Source organism: Vanessa tameamea, chromosome 17 (assembly GCF_037043105.1).
Source record: "Vanessa tameamea isolate UH-Manoa-2023 chromosome 17, ilVanTame1 primary haplotype, whole genome shotgun sequence".
Classification (NCBI taxonomy): Eukaryota; Metazoa; Arthropoda; class Insecta; order Lepidoptera; family Nymphalidae; genus Vanessa; species Vanessa tameamea.
Window position 1 is genome coordinate 9,850,581 of NC_087325.1, and position 23,708 is coordinate 9,874,288.

Here is a 23,708-nt window from a genome sequence, read left to right on the forward strand (position 1 = left end):
TATGTATATTGAAATATTCTGTTACATATTACTTATCGCCATTTTCTTGAGTTAACTTCTGTCTCTTGGGAGGCGGCGAGGACTCGAACATGACGCCCGAGCGCAGATCCGACATCAGAAACGGAATCTGGAACGGGATGTATCGTTAGTACTCGTAGCTTCACCCAACAGTGAGCGCGTATCGGTCGGACGGGCTACTCCACCGGCAGGAGGACTAAAGACAAATGAGCAACCTCGAACTCGAATCGACCGAGTGGAAGTAAGCTTAGATCCGGAGGCACCTTGTGCTCGAGGCGCATGCGGTGCGCGGGCGGCAGCGCGAGGCAGGCGCGCAGCAGGTCGGCGAGCGCGGCGCGCTGCACGCCGAGCGCGTGGTCCACGGGCGCGCCGCGCGGCACCAGCGGCGCCTTCAGCAGGTAGCCCAGCGCCGCCAGCACGCCGTGCATCGGGCTCCACTCTGCGGGGCGGTGCTGATTAATCTCTGTCCGAGTTCTCGTGCAGGGTGCACTAGTCGTTGCCGAACCTTCCTGACAGACATTAATTTGAAAAAAAATGACTAGGCCCCCACCCCTCCGTGGCCCCGGGGCCTCGAAAACTTTAAATCCGGCCCCGATTCCACGTGTCGATAGTGCCATAGTTACGTCGCAGGAACCGTACCGATTGTAGATATCTCTGACACGATGACCAGTGATTTGCCGACTTCAGAGACTATGTATCTTTTATCTTTAGGTGTTACATTCGAAACGAATACCAGTAACAAAAAGAGGACTCAAATCGATACCCATGAACCACCACCGCCCACTTTTTGTATCTGTAACGTACCTTCGGATTCGTTCTTGCGGTAGAAGACCCTGCAAAAGAGGTCGGTGAGCACGACGAGGTCGAGTATGAGCGGCACGGCCAGCAGGGAGTCCTCGCACGTGTTGTGCACCACGAGCGTGTTGGTGCCGTGCAGCAGGATCTCCGACGTGTACTCGTCCATGGCACGCTTGGAGTCTCCTGCGTCGAAACGTCGCAACATCGTATCGTAAACGATTTAAATACTAATTCAATTTTTATAAAAAAGTAAATACATTAATTCTAAAAAGAAATAACAATGTTCGAATACTGACCGACATAGGGCACGTACTTAATGACGACCACGTGGTCGGGCTTCTCCCCGGGCGCGTACAGCTCCGAGTTGGAGGCCACCATGTCGTCCACCACGTTGCTCTTCGATATCTGAAGCCAGAGACAACATGTGTTATTTATTATTTATTTTCTATTTCTACGATAACGGGACATGGGTCGCGTTCGATGGGACCTTTTCTGTACCCCTGACAATGTCAATATTCAAAATTTAACAATTATAGTCGAGTAGTTAACTCGTCAAATCGTTACAAATTAACTAACTTTTGCATTTATATTATTTAAGTATATTTATTAGAAAGCTTTTCGTATTACATGTAATATTAAAAAAAACACACAAAATTAGATTACAACCCAAAAATATGAATAAGCGAACAAATACTAGTGTTGCTAAGAAAATACAGAGACAAACAAAATTTGCTCAATCACAGTTACAACATCTTGCAACGCACTTGTGTAATAAATGCAATGACTCAAACTCCTACAAACACACCCTTTAACTCTGCATGAATTTAAAGCGAAAATAATTGCTTGGCTTAAAAGTTTGAATTATGAAGATACTGAATTATTACTTTATCATCTTTTGTATATTGAATTGGATATCTATACAGTTAGCTAAGTTACATACGTACTTACACTCACACACACACACACACTCAAATACATACACAAAAACACACACAGAGAGAGAGACACACAAACACGCGCGCGCGTTACTACCATTACCTATTTTCATTAGTATTTTTGTAATTCTTAGCTTGTTTCATCTTATAACTTTGAATTAAACTATGAGTGCTTTAATGAAGAGCGACAAAAGAAGAAGTCAACCTTTGTGATGTTATTGCACTGTGTTGGTTATTGATGTAATAAACATTATTATTATTAATATTATTAAGTTTAATCAAACCAAACATATATCAATCTCGCTAACCTTCAATAACATAGAAACGAGACATATAGAGACCCCTAATGTATAACTAGTGAGGTAAGACAAATCAATTTATCGTAAAAGCTTTTTATCATCGTTTTCAGCGAAAGAAAAGTTACGAATAGTATACAAAAGTCACTATAATAAAAAATAAGTTGATCGCTACATGTAAATTAACTGAATGACTAATATAATAAAAATAAATACAAAAAAAAATCGTATAATATAGAAAGATTAAAAAAAAGTAATGGCAACATTTTATTGATAAAACAATAAAATTAGTGATACCGTATTTTTGAAATTTCAGTGGCACTAATGAGAGTCACTCGACGGTCAGGTCACCAACGCCCATAGACATTGGTGATGTAAGAAATACTAGTCATTCCATACACAACCAACGCGCTACGAACCATGGGAACTTGGGTACACTTTATGCACTATGGGCCTGCAACATAAAAACAATCATTACTCGGAACTATTAAAAACTCCTTTTGGTTACCTCCTTGGAGCGAAACTGTCTCGGGGCGGAGAGGTTCTTGCCGTCGTTATTACCGAGATGGTTGTAGCTCACGATCGACACTGGCTTCAGACCTGTTCGCGGGGACAAATTTTTACACACATATTAAAAGTAATTTAGGAACTGGTCTATTTAGTCAGTTTCCAAGGTACTCCCTTAACGTGGCAGTTTGTTTGGTTAAATATATACAAACTTTGTTATTGTCTTACATATTAAGTTTAAAAATCGAATTATTATTATATTTAAATATTTAAAAGTTAAATAGATATTTAAAGATGATTTTTCGGTATCGGTTCGCACTCAGAAAATTTAAAGTAGATTTAGTATATATTTTCGTATGTTACTGCAAATTCGCCTTTAATATATATATTTCTGCAAATACAATTATTCGGCATATCCTTTGATATAAATTCACATTAAAATCCTGACATTTTTGTGCGTTAAAATTTCCTATTAGTTTAGCCAGAAATCTTCGCTACACAGTATCTATCTGATACAAATCATACAAATTAATACAGTGACAAAGTTCAACTAAATAACTAAGGCATACATTGATATACCGTCCAGTGATATAAAATCGCAAATCCGATCACGATCCCTCGGGCCGTCCCCTCCCCACTTCGAGGACGAGCTTGACACTTGCATGGAGTGACAAATTGGAACATATTCAATATAAAATAATGTTATTAAATTTCATATATAGTGGCTATCACTACAAATATGGTTTTCTCTTTTAAGCCTTAATATTTTTTATCTGTGTCTCTGTCTGTCATTCCTGCACAACGTGGTCTATTAAAAGGCAACCTTTCCCTAACGGCACTGTACTCACCCGCCGAAACCAAGAACTCAACGAGAACAGACTTCAGTTTAGTCTGACCAGACTTGAAGTCATCTCCGGCTACAAACACGCCCATTTTTTCGGCTCGCTCGACAACACCATCGACTATCGTGTTTTGCGGCGAACCATTGATGTAGCAACACTGGAATTTACTCAAACTTTAATACATACAATAATTTCATATGTTTCACGTACATACCTCACCGACAAAGTCAATAATTGTAAATGTATATAAATAAAATCAAAAGACAGACAGACAAATAATTCAATTAAAACTTATTTTAAGTTACAACTATATCAGGCGGAGAGAATATTATTGCACTTTTTCGTTTCAACTGTTTCTTTCTTTAGAGATAAAATATTTAGCTTTTATTATTTTACTGGAAACGTGAATTTAAACCTGGATTGCGAGTTAAAATTCAGAAAAGTATTATGGAGTCTATATTTTACTTAGTTTAATAACATCTCGTACTTGGCGGTGAGAGCAAACATCTTTAGAAAACTTGTTTCTGTTTTCTCATCGAAATTTTGTCATTTCACGAGTTTCATCTTACAGAATACCTTAATATAGATCGGAAACATTTTCCCAGCAATGTGAAATTACCGGGCTTTAAATGTTTTTAACTCACCCCTTCGTCGATGGCAGCCAGTGCGAATATCGTCGACGGCGATATCTCGAGATTGTTATGGCGGAGTGCGCGCTCCAAATTTTCGGATGTGTCATGAACTCCTTTGGTAACTTCGCAGAACCTATTAATTTAAACATTTATTTAATTGTATCAATAAAAAATCAACCAAATCAACGCACGGCTGACCGTTTTAGTGACTATAATAGCTAGCTAACCTAACTCATAAGTCTCCTGCGAGCTTTAATCGGGTCGGGCCAGGAAAACAAACTAGGTTTGTTTTAGTTCTGTCAAGAATTGTTGCTGGGCCTCGAAACATACGTAATAGAATTGGCCTTGCACCTAAAGTCGTTAAGTCCACGTCGGATTGCCATATCGAATTCCATCGTCGTATCCTAGTCCATACTATATTACCTGCAGACCTGACTAATCTCTGTTAAGAATGGTCACCGTGACGTCACTTTTGTCATAAGCTTACGTCATCCGTCTATTATGCAATTTACCACCTCAATAGCTACACATATTCAATACCTACGTGATAGTCACTTTTAGACAGCTTAAAGCAAATAATAAGTAAAAGTCGCCTGTTACTCGAAGCTTGCAACATGCGGATTCAAATTCAAGATGCCGATTTGTTTTGGTAGAAGCTATATTCTGAGCCGTTTGTATATATACAACATACATATATTCAATTAAATCTTGTTACATTACAATCGAAAAGGGCTGTTAAGAGAACTTAAACAAGGTACATAATGATTTAGTATTATATTTATTTATAACAAAAACTTATTAAATTGCCCTTATAATGTTTTTCAAAAGATCTCATTAAATGAATATATCCCCAATAAACAATAAAAGACTCGATAATATGATAACGGTGACTTTATTTCTGCTAATTTGTCGTGACATCTATATTTGCGATTTCTTTCGATTCCGCATATGAAAGAGCAAGTTATTTACTACAGTCAAAGAGTTAGTAGCACAATACAGAAGGGACAACGCTATTATTAATTCTATTTTACGTTCATATTTAATAACGTAATGGGCGTGTCGTAAGTTTTAGGTACAAGAAGTCCGTCCTTAATGTCCAAACTTGCTTCAACAAAATTTCATCAAGCATGGTTGAAAGCGTAACGGACAGCAGTATTTTATTTATTTAGTCTTTAATGCAAAAAATATATTATATATGTATATATATATATATATATATATATATATATATATAAAAGAAAAACCGATAAATTAGAAACTATACAAAGGCGGCCTTTTCAGTAAGTTGTCTTTAAGGGAAGTTCTATTTAATAATAAAGCAGTAAAAACCGAGCATTGTTACAACTAACTTTAGTAACAAAAGAACTTAAGCATACGATATATTATATAATTAATACGTATACCTAAATACATATTATTGTACATATAAATTCATGCACATATAATAATGTGCTATGGTATAGTTATATACGTAAACTACGCAATAAATTCGCACAGTTGCAAGCTCATGGGCGCGCCTCTACAGCCGAGCGTGCGATAATCGCTATGATTATATTTACACTGTATGCACTTCTCAATGGCCTTTGAAGGGCATTCAAGTATAACTATATCTTCAGATTGAAATTTATCCGCGACTTCCCTTGTCTCAATTTCGTTCGTTTCAATGCAAACTTCAATGACCGCAAAGTAAATTGCAAATGTTACTCCTTCATATGTAAACATGAACAGTTTTATAATATCAGATTATGATGCAAGCGGCAGATGGAACGAGCGTAACATTACAATTTACCAACCTAAGCTAATACATTTTTTTTTTTTTTTTATATTAGAGGTGGCAAACGAGCACGAAGCTCACCTGATGGAAAGTGACTACCACCGCCCATGGACATCTGCAACACCGGGGGGCTTGCAGGTGCGTTGCCGAAAATTACCGGTAGTACAAAAAATTATTCAAAAATAATTAGTTCAATGAAAATCATTTATGACGTATTAACAAAGCAGGAAACGGGAACGCACTCCCGGGAATTGATATTCTCCATCAGACATTTGTTAATACTCTGAGCCCGTAGTGAACACGCTAAAGGGGATAGCCGTTCTAGCGCTGGGATATTTTTTATCTTAAACTGACTTGATAATAAACTGGGCTCTCTATATAGGTTTTAAAGAATACAGACAGACTAATTTATAATAAATTACCATGGCACTAGTTAGTACATTACAGCCCAACAACTATTAACACATATTATTTAAATAAGTATTACCAAGTTTATAATAGAGGCTAGCCAATTTGATTACAGATTGGATCCAACTTTGATTTATATCCAAAGTTGGGCCAATAAGGGGCACCTAGTATTCTTTCGTCAAGAAACTCTCAACAGCAAATTTAAAATTGGTTTACAATCTTATTCCTGAATCTGAATACACTCCTGGTATATTTTTTCAGTCCCATTAAATTATCAGTCCCATTTAATTAAAAGATATAGAATCCGTACTTGCGCCAACTTTTGTGCCCTACTACTACTACGAAACAAAAATATATACCAAGGATATAACTTAATAGCATCCAAGACATTACAAAAGTAAGCAACGGACAACGGGACAAGGTAGACGGCATAAAAACAATAGCAGGTTTTACACGGAGAAGAAAGACACAAGTTCGTACTTTGTGCCAAGCTTTAGGGGAGGCCTATGCTGGGAAGCAAGACAATCTTGGCGATACTGGTGTCAAATATTAAAATTTAGTATTTAAGAAAGAAATGTATTATGTAAGATTGTTAAATATTACTACCACGACTATCTCCTGCGTAATCGGCGCCTCCGTTGGCTACATGTGGCCGTCGCACGAAACATGATCAAAGAACGTTTGGTATGTATAACACGATATGTCATTAACCAGAAGTTTGCGTGTTTAGTTTACGAGTATTAATTAATATACTATTTCAAATTAAAGTTAATCTGTGCCTGTAACATAAATGTTTTTGGAAGCAATGTAGTATTCTGTTGAACTATTACGTGCGTCTGTGTGTAATAAAATAAATTAATTATATGATTACATATGCAACAAAACGTCATATAAATTACACGACAATAACAAAAGCTACACCGTATCGTATAATCTTGCATGCGTGTAGGTAAAAACCTATTAATAGTTAACCTCGAAAACTAATAGCAACATCGATAGGGCTGTTCAAAACGAAACAAAATTAAAAAATTAGAAAATATTATTCATTCTATTTTATAATCATTTCTTTGGGCACTTATATTTTCATCTATATAAATTTTTTTAACCGAGGTAATCCGATTTACAGTATTAAATGTTTCTTTTTCCAAAATCAAGGTGTTGTTTTATCATCGGCCAGGATAATAAAATTATGAAAGTAAACAGTATTCAATATTAGACGTAGAATATTATTTCAATATCTAAATCCAAAAATGAAAATAAAAAAAAATAAAAAAAAATATCATAATCAAATTCAACATCTCGGTGCTATTCGATATATTGAGCCGAAGTTGCACAATAGATAGAAAACGTCAAAACACACAAATTAGTTCAAATATATATTTTAAAAGGAGATTAAAAAATCAACCCTTATTGCTATATATATATTTATATGTTTAGGAAGTCAACGTAATATACATAGTATTTAATTATATAAAAACATCAAAGTAACAGTTACAGGCTAACTCTTCGTGTAAAAACAAAAGAAACAAAAAAAACTACTACTACAAAATTAGGAATCAAAAAAAGAAAAATCTATTCAACTTACAACTTAAGTAATAATTAAGTTAAAATTATATTATAAGAAAAGAACAAAAGGGTTATATTATATAAAAAAAAGATTCATCAAACAAAAAATATATTATAAATAAATCTCATGACAAATATAAAATATAATTTAAGTAGAGCAAAATCCTAAATGTGATTATTCGCGGAAGTCTTGCTTGTCTTAAATAAACGGATTCTGATTTTAGATCTACCTTTCGAGGAAAACATTATTATTTTTTTACTGATACAATATATTTCACTAAATAAAAATAATTTGTGCAAAAAACGTAAAAAAAAGTTTGAAATCATTTGAACACGTTCGTAAATCGCTTCATGAAAAATTAAAAGGGTAAAAATTATTACATAGATTTGTTGAACTGTAACTACACGGTACATTAACCTATAGAAAGAAAAAAATAGATTCGAGTGTATAGAAAAATGAATTCTATTGCATTGTTTCATGGCTCAAAGTTGAATAATCTGTGGTCGTATGATCATTGTAATACGATACTGTGTTAATGTAACACGGTTGCAAGTTCAATGTCATTGGAGACGTTAGGTAGCGGAAAATTAGAATATGATGTGATGCTGATTGCAGTTTGTATAATCGTAGAACATTATAGCGTTTTATTAAACAACTAGCTCAACCTGCGGATTTACACGCGAACCCCATTGTACAACCAAGGGTGAACAAAAAAGCCACGGGACTTAAATTATCTTCATACAAAATTTCATCAAAATCGGATATATAGATAATAACAGATAGAGTTACTTTTTCATTTATAATTTGTGTATAGATTCGATTCGCTTCAGTAAAGTCAGTGCGTGAAAATTAGAAAATATTATTCATTCAATTTTCTAATCATTTCTTTGGGCACTTATATTTTCATATTTTTTATTTTTTGACCGATTAATCCGATCTACAGTAAAACATGTTTCTTTTTCCAAAATCAAAGTGAAAAATTTTCAAAATAGAATTGACTTTAGCCATAAAACTCCTTGAAGCTTTTCTTCGCTTAACTTGTATATATATAATACCCACATAAATATCAATAAACTTCGTTCATATTTTTTCTATTTATTATAAAAGAAGAATGAAAATTGAACAATTCGAAAGGTACTAAGCTCACAAAAAACAGTCTTCGCTTCTTCGGTAGTGGTCAGCAAAAAAAAAACATTACAACCACAGACCATACTAATTTGAATATATACGTTTTAAAAACATATAATCCAATTTACACAATACACATAAACAATTAACCTTGCAATAATATAAATAGACCATCCTAGTAAGAAGTAAGGCGACAGTGCGATCAACACCAGTTTCCATTCTTTCCACGATGGCTTTGTTACTAATCCATTCTGAACGTCTACAATTAACCTTTATATCGGTAACACAAAAATATTATAAAAATATATAAATAATTACCTTTCAGTGTTGGCCGTCCAAAGCACAATGACCCTGTCCAACTTATTCTTGTCTCGCAAGTCCTTGATGTCAGCTCGGATTTGAAGATACTGCTCATATCTAGTTCCCTTGATGAGGTTGACTGCGCGATCCGCCTGTAATACATACAAAAATAAAAACAATCAGGAGAGCCCCTCTTAATCTTCGCCGGTGATGGTCAAGTTGAAATATTTTGCACTTAAGATGGGGTTAACAACCACTTTGGAAGATTCTTAACCGAATCTAAACCGATGATTGCGGGTTCAGCCACCACTGCATTTAAATATCCCCAATTTGTGTTTATAATACCTCGTGATCGGCGGCGAAGGAAATTATCGTGAGGATCTGAAGGAGGTGAAATTCTGCCAGATGTGTAACCACCAATAGCATTGGAGAATTGTGGAATAAGCACCAATGCGTTTCGTCATAGGGAAAGAAGGCCTTAGTCGAACATATACAAGCCGTTACTTTACTTTTTCTTTTTTTTCATCTTACTATACAAATTTTAAAATAGACGTTTGTAGCGATTAGACCAATCCTAGTTTAAATATCTACATCATAAACATTTACAGATAAAATAAGGCTGTAAACAGTTTAAATCATTGTTCCGTATATTATCTAAGTCCTATAGTCCTATAATACTAATCTGAAGATTAATAATTAACAAAATAATCCTTACTATTATGTTCGTCTACATAATGTAATTAATTTTGTAAAATCAATCCCTTCTGCTTCTCTTCCGCGCGGATTAATCTATTTCCTATAAATAAATTAGTTGCTCAGTTATTTTCTTTTTGTTTAGTTATAACTTGCAATACCGTTTCTTTTTTAATTTTTATTGTTTAGTTTCTGCTATAAAAGTTTGTCTGGAAAAGATCGCTGTAGCGAAGAGCAGTCGCACGCTTTGAACGCATACCCTACTATGTTTGTTATTTTCACGCAGTGGAATCCTTTAGGGAAAATTCTACTAACAAAATGTCATTTTATCGCAATTGATTCGAAACATAATCCTTGCCTTTTAGCCGTTTTCCTATGCTAATTACATAACGTTGTAGTTGCGGTTCAATCGAAATGGGATCGAAACAGGATCGGGAACAAAGGTCCCCAATTAGTTGAGAATATTTGTTGTGAAAAACAAAAGAAGTTGGATCGGAATAGAATCGAAAACGTATCGGAATCGTTACAGCTTAGTAGAATTGGACTCCAAAAACAATTCCTCGCTAGGGCGTACGGCAACACGAGATCTACCCAGCTGCCTTTCTCCTCGGGGTACCCTACTATGTATCCTGTCCTATGATGTGCTTGTGTTTATGTGCAATAATGTCATAAATACATACATTATGTCCTGTTTAGCTAAAGCCTTTGAATGAGGTATTGAATTAATTATTAAGTCTTAATTAAGCTTTCGACTTCATATACGTATGATCTACGTGTATGTATATCAGCGAAAAACCACTGACCGACTGACTCATCACAAGATCTCTGAAACTATATGTCCGATTGACTTGAAATTTGGCATAGTTACAACTAACGCGGTATAGACGCTCACTAAGAAATTGTTATTGGAAATATCAACTTAAATGGGGGAAATTTTGAATGGAAATTTTACTTCTACAAAACCGCGATGGACAACTCATGCTGATCGAAGATTTAATTATCTAAAAGCAAATTAAACGAAATGTGACTCTTGTTGCTACAAGTTTATTTTTTTTTATAATTTAAATTAAAAGCAAAGTATACTCATATTATAACGTCATTAATGGCGCTAACATCATTTTAGAATAGAATGGATATCAAGTTCGATATCTTTCAACGTCTCGCTATTTAATATATAACAACTTATTCTCCTTTATATATATTAACCGACTTCAAAAAACGAAGGAAGTATTCAATTTCATTGTATTTTTTTTGTGATTAATCACAAACGGAGGTCGTTCGCTTCCGTCAATTATGAACCCATTTTTATTTGTATTTTTTCATTTTATTCCATTCCTTCGAATATAATAATTAGATACGATGTCAATAAAAACATATTCATTCACCAAAGACTTTTTAATAAATTAATACTACACTACAATTAAAAAAAAGTTAATAATAAGAACTAATGACTTGACAACGTTTAATATTCGAACTGAAAACAAACGCTACAAGAAAACCACAAACGATGAACAACAGGAAAATTAAGTACAATCTATTCCGATGCCATAAAATGTATTCCAATTTATTTCATTAATAAATTAACGTTTCTACGAAACTGATAATATAAATCAATCTTATATCTTAGCAAAAAGTTCATACCAAGACAAAATAATTCTCAGTTTTTTATTGTAATAATATTATAAATACGATAGGAACTTTTATCTGTTATCTGTCCACACATATACGGCTGAAACGATTGTGATGAAATATGGTATGGAGATAGTTCCGGGGAAGGACACTTTAAATTCACCCCTCGAGGAGGGTTAAATGATAGTATATAGGACAATGGAGAAATGATTCACGTAAAGCCAAGTGTAACCATTGAAATGAGAATTTAGTTCGTAATGCGGTCGGATAGTCAGCTTTACCGCATAGTCGCAGACTAGTCGGAACATCTTTAGTTTATATTGAAGGATTAACTTACAAATAAAAGAAAACAGGCCAAGAATCCTTGACCGTACGGAGAACATCTGAGCAAAGTTTCATCACAATAAAAATTGGTATTAATTATAATTTTTAAGATTGCTATCTTAAAAAAAAATCATTTTGTATATCAGCGAAGTTATTATCGGAATAGAAATAGCTTATACCCCGAAATAACACAAAGGCTACCTAACACCCCCCCCCCCCCCCTCCACAGTCGTGTGCGGAGGCTGGTGTTTGATATAAATTACTCTTACACACACTGCATCGTTGTATTTCAAAAAACCACTGGAAGGTGCAAAACAAACGTGATGTTTTAAAACTATTAAAGATCGAACGATGTTCTAATGACACAATATGTACATGTTTGTAAAACATCACAACGTATAACTTTGTAAACATACACTCACATCAGCGATGAACGATTGACCATAGTTAAACAAGTCCTTTGTGACACGATATTGAACCAACTTTAACAATCATTTAAGTGATAAAAATCATCAATGAAATGTAGCAATTTTCAAAAAAAAAAGTAAATTATACGAAATAATTGCAAATCGATTTCGTATTGTATTCGTAAAAAAGATTCGAATGCATATTTTGTTCTTCTACAAGCTGATCAGCTAATAGCAACTATGTATATATTCAGTTATATTAACTTTAAACGTTGTAAAATTTGACACAAAAAACCCGTAAAGATCATTCCAATGAACTCAAATACTATACCAGTACTGCAAATTGCTGAGAAGTTAGGTATCTTGCTGATTTCAGATCATCATCTTAGGAACCATATCATTGTTATAACATTGACGTCACAGGATGCTAAATTTTGAATCTCTCTTAGATTCAAAATGCTGATATATTAATATAAAGAACAACTCGAAAACATTACCTTCAAACAGCTGAACTAATTTTTTTAAGCGTATAACATTCTTGATCAAAACACATTTCTAACAAAAAAAACAAAATCAAAACCCACCACAGACAATCACACAGATACAAAACGTTAAACCTATACCACCGCTCTTTTAGCACGGGGAAATAAAAATAAAAAAAAAGAATTCCCCTGTTAGAATTGTAACATTGAAATTAATATTTCTCAAAGTAATAAACAAATCTGTCGAAACTTTATTCAAAGGGACAGGCGATTTAATCATTTACAAATTTTATTTATCGACACAGTTATTAATAAAAAAGTAAATAAAAATTATAATACCTATATAACCCATTAAGATGATAAGCGATCATAGACATTGCTGCTTTTTTTTTAAATAATTGCAGCAATGTCGCATTTTAGGAATTACTAATATTCCCATTGACCCCTTCAATTAATCCTAAAGCTTGTGCTCGGAGTGGGTACAACAAAAACCAACAAGGGTCAAGATCGAACCTGCGAGTTTTAACATCGCTAACCCGTAAACCATTGCGCTATTAACGATACAAGCGAATTCCAAGTTCATCATGATGACTGTTTTGCCATCAGATCTCATATTCTGTTTTCCATGAGCCATTCATATACATTATAACGTATGAATATTTCATGATCAAGAAAAACGGGTCGGTTGCTGGTTTATGCAAAACGCTCCGTATACGATCAACGCCTAGTGGACATGAATGATTTAACATCTGCAGCGGGCATTACAGTATAGGTATTTAATACACCCGTAACGTTACACGACAGCGTTTACGCAACTGTTCCGCTTCCATTTGCTATTTTTTATTATTATCAAAACACGTTAACGACATAAAAAAGTGTATTACATATTCAAAAGTAATAACATTATTTATACAAAATAAATCAAATATTTGCATGTAATTTAATTCGAAGTCATTTTGTTACTACCCAAACCCACTGAGGGCTGTTAGATACGTACACTGTACAGAATTTCTTCCAACACATTTTATATATTTTTTAGCAAACAGAAGCGAGGTAACACAAAAGAATATCACAAACAAATACTGCAAACTTCAGTAATAAAATAACATCAGGTAAAATCAAAATGGCTTACGTGACCTTAATCACGACCAACACTGATTGTGACCATCGTCGGTACCATACCACCGATGACAAGCAAATGGCGCGTTACTTCCGAGTTAGTTTTCGTCGGGTGGTTAATGACGATGCATGAAAACTCCTTACAGATGCATGAAAACTCCTTACAGATGCATGAAAACTCCTTACAGATGCATGAAAACTCCTTACAGATGCATGAAAACTCCTTACAATATAATAATATTAAATCGAAACGAATCCTGTCGGTCTATCTATCTGTTACGCTTTCACGGCTAAACCACTGAACCGAATTTGATGAAATTTATTATGAAGCAAACTTGAACACCAAGCAAAGACGTAGATTACATTTTTATATCTAAAATCTACGAAAACACCGACCCAACTGAGGGGGGGCTCCCCCCTACACGCGGGCGAAGCTGAAAAACTTATTTCTACTAGAGAAGGAGTAGATAATAATGAAGCCCAAATCGAGCTCGTAAGAACTCACGAGTGCTTTGTCGAATTTGAATCTTAGATTAAGACCTCACAAACATCAAACCAAACCAACAGCAACCCACTGAACATTACAAATCTTCAACCGACTAATTAAAAAATATAAAGGAAATAATAAAACGACGTTAACGAGATGGAAAATAACCAAATTACCAATCACGATTTCAAAATTTCACAAGAAACGAATAAGTAAAACAATTTGATTATACAATAACTCTCAACTTTGTCAAAGTTTAATGAGGCCTTAGACATTTCAAGGCTCTCTCTAGTTCATGTTCTGAAACGTGCCGTAGCAGTTCAACTAAGGACTAAAATTGATGCGAAACTTCGTAATGGGATTATGTTTCTTATTCCTCGAACATTAGATACGAAAATCGTATTTGTGCCAGTTCAGTGTGAATAATGTCGGGTACGCTGTAACAGAGCACGTTGCACTGACGTAGGACATAGCAATTTACACGCGTTTATCGCGTTCAGATTTAAACGGAATTTGTTGGTTTTGATACAATGTATTGCGGACGACTGTTACTAAGTTATTATATTTTTTAACTTAAAGTGTTGCACTTTTTTTAAATATAGATACACATATTTAGTACAAAAGGCATACTCTTAGACTCGAATCAAGGTTAATCCGCCTAGCGTTCTACTTCATGGTTACAGGAAATACTGTTATTTTTTTTTTTTTTTTGTATATAGAAGCAATATTTCTATTTTTTACATATATTTCAATGAATAGCCCATTTTAAGACTTAGAGATTTGCAGTATATAATATTACCAAGCGCTTGAAATTAAAAAAATAAAATTAACAATTATATTCCTATTGATAAAATCTAACTACACCGATTGTTTTATCATATAACGATAATCCTACCAATATATATTATGTATGTTACGATGAGTAAGTACAGGTACAAGGAATATATTTCACTTTGCAATTGCAAATATATGGATAATAATTAGTATAGTGCCCCAACGTGCCGCGTTTGGGAGAACTGTCCCCATTTTTAGACCAAAATTTTTGACTTATTTGACGATGCTCAAATATATGGAAAATAACAAGGATGCATTTTTATTAAAATTTTTAATGACTTTCTATAAAACAAAAACCTATTTTGAAGCTAAAATAAAAAACCTTTTTTATTAAATCCCGTTTTCTAAGTTAAAATCCTCGTTTTTATTTACAAATTTGAAACCCGTTTACCCAAAAATAAATCTTGATATGCTGACAACAGTAATGTCTAATTACAGTAGTGATACATAAATGAGATTGTTGGTATTTTCTTTTTGCTTTTCCTACTTCCAAAAAGACGTACGAACGTCAAAATTATAAACTGTTATTGCAAAATGTATTTACCCACAACCAAAGGTGTGGGTAAATACATACATGCAATTATACAACATCTCTAGTGTCTTGCTTTAGGTACGATCATTTACAATTTAGTTTATAAAAAAATGATTTCTCAATTATAAATAGAAATACAAAGAAACAATGTTCGATATAAAATACAATAATTGGCGATCACACGCAGATTTCAATAGGATGTGCCAAAACCAAACGTCATCAACTCTTATTTGAAATACGTAAGCGTTTATCTAGAATTATTGGCAACAGATCCAATATAGCAACGGATGAGAAATTATGAAGACTTTTCGTCACCCAAACAACATGAAGATATCCTTTGCCAACACGCCAACGTCACCCAAACATGAAGACATCCTTTGCAGATCCTTTGGCAATTGTAATTCAAAGGGGCTATTACGGTTAGAGCATAGCAATTGTGGTAATCAAATATTTGTTGCCGTTTGATAAATGTTGCAGTCGATAAATCAGTAATATATCCATAATATTGATTTATATTTTTTGATTTGATATCACTTATATTAGTTGTTAAACTAATAACGTTAGTTTTAAAGGATATGTAAAAGTGATTTTAGTTATCTGTTGCAAAATAAAAAAAAAAAATAGGTAAAAAATAGAGATAAAAAGGTAAAGGATTCCTATATAAATAAACTAAATCGCATATATGTTTGTTCATTTTGATGATTGTTACTTAATCATGCATACAAAGCTTTTTATGGACTGGACTCCAATGATTTAGAATACAAGTCGGCTACGTGGGTAAGAACAAACGATACTTTTGATTAAATTATATTATACTTTTAAATGTAAAGCGAGCTAATAACAACTAGTATCTCATACAATGGTAATACAGGAGTCTATCAGACCATTTAGTAAACTGCTTTACAGCAAACAATAAGGCAAACGGAATGGAAGAGTACGAGTTTATAGTCAAACATAATTAAAAAATTCTATAAGAAATGTTTATTAAATAACCTATAATTAAGGTCACGTAATTTGAGTACCAATCCTACTAATAATTGAAAATATAAAACAAAGAAAGAACTTAATACGGACACGATGTTCTTAATGTGTAGGACAAAATCAGAAGCTATTACTACACTAATATACAAAATAAGCCAAGAAGAACCTGTGACAAAAACTCAACGAGACTTTCATTTTTTTTTTTTATATCGTTCTTTTTTCTATTTAAAACGGCTTGGAGATGATTATTTTAATGCCGAGGTGTGTTATAATTTAAAAACACATTAGTTTTACAAATGTTCCTAACCGATTTTTTTTGTACTTTGCATTTGAATAATTTTTTACATTTTCTGGGATGATTTTAGTTAAATAATCTATACATCTATTCCACGTTAAATTATTATCGGTGCGCATTGTTATGAGTGACGCTTATGCTGACAAGATGTTCAATACGCACGAGGCGACAAAGAGTAAAGACAGCAAAAAACAAAATTGATTATATTTGTTAAGATTATTTTATTAATTAATGAATCTAGCGTTGCGTGCCTCCTTGAGTGAATAGATCAATACTTCAACCAATCACTTTAAGTGGAAGAAGAATTAATGTCCTACAAACCAGTGAGTTATAACCTTTCATCCTGTTATCGCTTTCTTACATTGAACCAATCAATAAATTACAGAAATACATTAAATAAATATTTACAAATAAATCATATCAATTCGCATAAAACTGTATAATTATAAACCCTTTGAGTAAAACAATTCATAAATTAAATTGTTTACGACTATTGTGATGAGTAACATCTTTCATCTCGCTTCCCGCAATCTGTGGGAGTGATTTCGTGAAAAGGGACGGAAGCGTGTAACAGAAAGCGCGCGCTATTTGATTTGACCAATGAGCGCGCACGGTGCTAGAGTTGGCTGTCAGATGGTACCAACCTATTTGCCGAGTGATATAATGTTATTGTTGCTTAATGCTATTGTAACTTGCTACTTGAAATGTGCGATGTCATATGTAGCTGCTCGTTTTTAGTATTTTAGATACGTATGATTGATTAAAAACTCCTACCGTTGTTATTTGCCGATACATCTCAGTGAAATCTACGTTCGTAACCGAAAACTAACACGCTTCAGATATAATATAGTAATGTAAAATGACGATTCAAACCTTCTTGATAGTCTATTCGAATAAACATATCTTTTGACTTTAAATTTTTAATTACAAAGTTCGTACTGACCTGGTTCGCTGCAATGAAGTCGGGGTCGTATATCGCGGGACGAGGACGCATCGTCGCCATTTCCTTGCGAAGCTTCTGCTGGAGGTCGTAGTCGATGACCTTGGCGCGGACCATTGCGTCTGCGAGATTCAATGGGCTGATGTCCCATCCGTCGATCACTATTGAGATACATTTCAAATTAATGATCAAACTACGTAACTTAATATTCAATAAAAATTGACGTTAAATAACCAAGTGCATCTCATAAAATAAATACCAGTGAGTTTGCCGTATTGGGTTATGAGTACTGTTCCGCCGCTCCATAAGGTCGAAGGGTGAATTTATACAGCCTATAGATAGCCTTTCCTCATTAAACTCAATATAAAATGTAACGACCTGTAAATATACCACTGCAGGAAGACACGTGGAGCTTATTGCACCACATTGCTCCAGTGGACGATGTCAATCAGTTTCAAACGCAAAAATAATATAAGTTATAAGAATGATAGTGTGTGAGGAATATAAATCAGATCTAGATATAGTTTAGATGTTGAGATATATCACGTTCAACGAATGGTGTTTGTTTGCAAATTGCAAAAAAAAAATTAATGCATTCAAGTCATAGTTCCGATTAACCGGCATCGATTTTACCCGCGTTCCATTTGCTATTTGCGCGTATTCGATACCTGCGCGACGGAATCAGGACAGTGGCTAATAGGTCAGGGGCTTTGTGATATAAACACTTTTGTTTCACATACGGTCACCTTGTTTCATAATCTATACTTATAATAAATCTGTAGAGAGGGCAATTCTGTACATGAAATATATTTCCAAAATAACTATCAGGGGGTGATTAGGGATCGATACTGATAGCAAAAATGCGATCAGTAAAATTTTTGTCTGTCTCTCTGTCTGTATGTCTGTACAACCGTTATAGAAACAAAAACTACTCGACGGATTTTAACGAAACTTGGTACAATTATTTTTCATACTCCTGAGCTGGTTATAGTATACCTTTCATCACGCTACAATCAATAGGAGCAGAGCAATGAAGGGAAATGTTGGGAAAACGGGAGAAGTTACTCCATTTTTTAAGCTTCCGTCGCGTGTACAACCTTAATGGTTAAAGCTAAACAGAAATCATGTATGACGGAAATGTTCTCCTTAAAATTATATAAAAAATTTCCCACGACAGCATAATGCATATGTATATCTTTTATGGTTGACTCACAATAACACGTGTAACTCCCGATAGCTTAGCAGTTCGAAGCTTTCTGATTATGTGTGTCTACTCCTACGTTTATAACACTCTCAGTCATCCCTAATTAAAAAAGTTAACAGTATTAACTATTCCATAAAAAATAATCATAGAAATCGGTATATAAACACCAAAGTTATACAAAAAATATTCAATGTACACCTACAGATTCGGTCGATTTACTCCTTAATTATATGTAAAGAAATAAATTTTCGGTACATCCATGATCTGTATAGTGTTATAAAGTTTTCATAATTTTCGCAAAGTTTAAAAAATGCATCTTCTTCTATTTATTTAAAAAAAAAAAAGATTTTGTATCTTTATGGGTTATTTTGATTTCCGTTTGAGATACGCAATCCTGTCACAAATCCGAAATCTACGCGGACGAAGTCGCGGGCAGAAGCTAGTCACGTAATAAAATCATAAGAGCCTCTACACACATGGGATCCTCACATGTTCATAAACATAAACAAGAAGTGTTCGTTTTTAATTATTTAATTGGTTGCGACGACTGAACGAACTGCTGCACTTGACCCCTAGGTCCATTACAACATTCCAGGCTCGTCTTAAACCAAGGTGTAAGACACAAAAAAATCAGGCGCCGCGTGTTGGGGAGCGCCTGAACGATATTGGTGAGACGCCCTAGGTCTCTTAAAATTATTTAGGGGGAGGGGGAAGACCTTCAGAACACTACTTGCACCCGGCCACTTGTCTTCTTTAAAACGGGATTATAACATTCATAGAGACTAAATATATGTTTGACGTGGTCTGTGTTAGGCTAGGTCAGGCCTTTGTGTCGTGTTTGTTTCAAAGCCCTGGGGGCACATATTGCGCAATGGGGCTCATTTAATATAAGAAGCGTTTAATAATTTATCATCTATCATATTCATTATATGATATGAATGATTATTTCATTGATAATATTTATGGGTAGAGGCAAGACAAGAACGAAATCATTCCTTAACATTAAGCGAAGTGCACATTAACTTACACACCCAGAAATTATCAAGTCCTCATGACAATTTTTTTGAAGTATTAACACTAATTGTGCGCAAAGTAATTCACTACTTAATACCTACATATAAATGTCTCAATTATAAAATATTTGCCGCCCAGTAGTCCATATTTTATCCACAATAATTTTTAGTTTTTATAACTAAAGCTCGTCAATTGAAAATTGTTTTACGAATACATGAGAAATATTTGTATGATGTATCGAGGATGTTATGGACAAACGAAACTATCGAAACGAAAAAAAATATGATGATATCATTTTTGCATAGTTTTATACTTAAAGAGAGTGGCTAAAATTTTTCTTTATTATTATAAACAATACGAAATAATAGCCTACAAATAGTATCGTATCCGTATCTTACACCAGTAAAATAATATTAATACATCCGTATCCATTTCCAGATCCGAAATTACATATCCATAACATCCCTGATTAACATATACTCGTATATAACGCTGGAACCACACCAAAGGACCAACACATAATATCGCAATACTGAAATAATAGAAATGATTTACAAACTGATCAACCAATAAGTGTGTGATACGCTAGCATTTAACATTTATTGCCCATAAATTACACATAATTTCAAACACATAATCATTCGAAGTGATTAAATCAATTTATATTTCAATGTGACCAAAAACAATGTCAATCGATATTAGTATCGCTATCCACTTAAGCAATAAAAAAAAAGCTCGAAATATCTTTAAACTGCCAAAAAAAGCCGCGACCGGAACTTACGACCTACCGACTACCTCTAAGAACAATGAACGCTGTTACGATATTAGCTTATAATACGCTTGATGCAAATACGCAACAATTATCATTACATTAAACCTCAATATGGTCACAAACTATAGCCTATTCCAATCGAGGTAAGATTTGCTAATAACTCAGCTATATTGTGCATTACTAAGGGTCTATGATTAATATATATTAATTTATAATACAATACTATTACACTTAACAACTCATATCGACTTTAATTTTACTTCAAAAATACCAATAACTGTTTCGTCGACGCCATTTTTTCACAAATCTATAGTGAATATCATAGATTAATCAAGCTCTCTACCAATGATATCGCATCAATTTGCTGTCATATTTTGTTTATTTGACTTTTCTCCTGTTATTGTAGGAATAGATAATACACAGCTACAGTATTGATACGTAACTAGCAATTTTCAAGGCTTTTGATGTAAGGGTTTAAATTCCGTTTCGAGCCAATAAAACATTATCGGGTTTTACTCAGTAACAGCCCTAAATATAGAAATTGGCAGCATTTTTACTTCCGTACACCTAACTGTTTCCGTTCGTATTCGATTTACATCCCATCGGATTATGAAAGTGAGAGTTGAGTTTTTGGAAAACTAGACTCTCCGTCGAGAATAGCTAGTGTGACGGAAATCGTTTAAAACACATATTCAAGGTCATAACCTACACATCCACCCAAAGCTATTCTAACAATACTCACCCAAATCATCCGGATGTACCATCGGCAGAAGTTTAGACATTGTAACGAAAACATCCTGTCCTTTCTCGTCGATACCGAGCCGTACCGTCGATGCTTGTGTTATGGAACCCAACCTAAACAAAAACGGTACTGCGATTAACAGAATTTAACTTATTTAAAATACAATAATCAATACAATACATATAGTTTATTTTTACTTTATTGTACCACTTATATAATACAATTCGTTTGAATGTAATTTACAAAAATTAGTGAAAAAAAATAATGTAAAATGTTGTGTACACAAATCATTTGGTTCAATGAAAAGAAACATAAGGCTGTAACCACATGGTGTTACAATCAGAAGCACCACCAACGACCCACATTGTGTCCATATAAAACAGTCCATGGCTGAAGCAGTTGTGGCATTGAACTCGCTTTGCGGCCAGTAAAAAGATAAAATAAAATTTTCCTTTAGCAGCTGTCATGTTAGTTTATTCAATACTTACCAATTGGAATCCATTTGACCATTCTTAGTGTTCCACGTGAGCTGGTGTTTGTTAGCCAGAACAGCTGCTGTGAATGTTGAACCATTGTTACCCCCCCAGCCCACTAGCATCACTCCCACTTTTCCTATTTTCCGACCAGTACGGATTGATAGCGATGTGTTGTATGGTTTGGCCTGTGGAAATAGAAAAAGTTACCAAAATATATTTACCATTTTTTAACTGATATAAAATTAAAGGAAAATGATTACAATACTTCATATAATTGATGTATCTTATATTGACTATATGAAATATTTTATAGAAGCTTAATTCTGTGCTAGTTATCAAAAACATGCTCCAAACCTTCTCCTCAAAAGGAGAGGTGGCTTTAGCTCAGCATGAAATTTACAGGCCATTAATGTTGTATGTTGAATGTTGTATCAAAAAATAATGAAATAACTATGTAAGTTAAAAATAAATCATCTTAATAGACCAGTGGCTAGAACACAAAAATCACAACCAAATATTCTGGCTCATACCAGGGACAATGTGTCTTGGTGGTGGTGACCATTCACCATCAGGTGGCTCATTTATTAGTCACCCTACGTATTCTATAAATAAAATGTATTAAACACTTGTAAATTACTGTGATGTTACTATCAATACTACCGCCTTATTTATATCTATTACTTTATAAAAATCCAGTAAGATTATATACAAGTAGACTGACAAACTATTAGAATATACTTAATTAAAATTCTAATAAGAATTTAATTCGAATATTGAGAAAATTGTGTATAATTTTGTTGTTCATTCATTTAATTTTTAGTTATTTATGTACTTTTCTATTATTTTATGATAATAAATGATTAAGCTTCAACCATCGAGACAATTCCATGAGTTTCCAGGAATATCAATCAATCAATAGCCGGCGCATTTTAATACAAATATTACAACATTTTACTTACCACAATTTCATTATCCTTTTTTGTTACTAATGTTTCGTTATATTCGTATTCAGAAAATATGTAATCGTCAGTATATTTCACGTGTGGCGATGAAACAATTAAGTTTGAGGTTGTACTCATTTTGGATTTTTAAAATATAGTTTATATTACTTATTTTTATTTCTTTTAAAGTTTTGTTTTCTTTATTAATATGACAAACGGGTACTACTAAGTATTAATGTTTTCTATTATATTATATCAACGAAACCTTTAGCCGCAAACCTTTCGTTGTTTCAAATTCAAAACCTGAATTCCTGAACCTGAACACACGTAAATTCTCGCGACAGCCAACCACAGACTAATGCAATTTGTAATTTATTATTTGCAAAATGCGAATGCGATAGGTGGATGACGGAAGTCAGAATAATCTCACACCACACGTACGAAAAAGTGTAATGAACATAAATAAAGTCACATGTGTAGTAAAGGCACTACGACGTAATAAAAATTGATCATAATAATATTTTAAATTAAAAATACCTTTGTAGCAAATATATTTTTTAATATTTTTAGCAATAGAACATAAGAATTTGATAATAGGTACAGAAAATTATCGTGGTAAAAAAACGCAAAT

At 33.7% G+C, this 23,708-nt stretch overlaps 1 protein-coding gene across 1 annotated transcript; it reads right to left on the bottom strand.

Moving 5' to 3' along the window:
* Positions 1–23,456, bottom strand: LOC113400608 (inositol-3-phosphate synthase). Its single transcript, XM_026640250.2, has 12 exons — positions 23,096–23,456; positions 22,149–22,321; positions 21,661–21,773; positions 17,932–18,089; positions 9,224–9,357; positions 4,041–4,161; positions 3,403–3,553; positions 2,556–2,647; positions 1,113–1,221; positions 823–999; positions 282–457; positions 1–127 (listed from the first exon to the last, which is right to left on the bottom strand). The coding sequence occupies exons 1-12, from the start codon at positions 23,213–23,215 to the stop codon at positions 29–31; spliced, it is 1,623 nt and encodes a 540-aa protein (XP_026496035.2). The 5' UTR covers positions 23,216–23,456; the 3' UTR covers positions 1–28.
* Between the last annotated feature and the right edge of the window lie 252 nt (positions 23,457–23,708).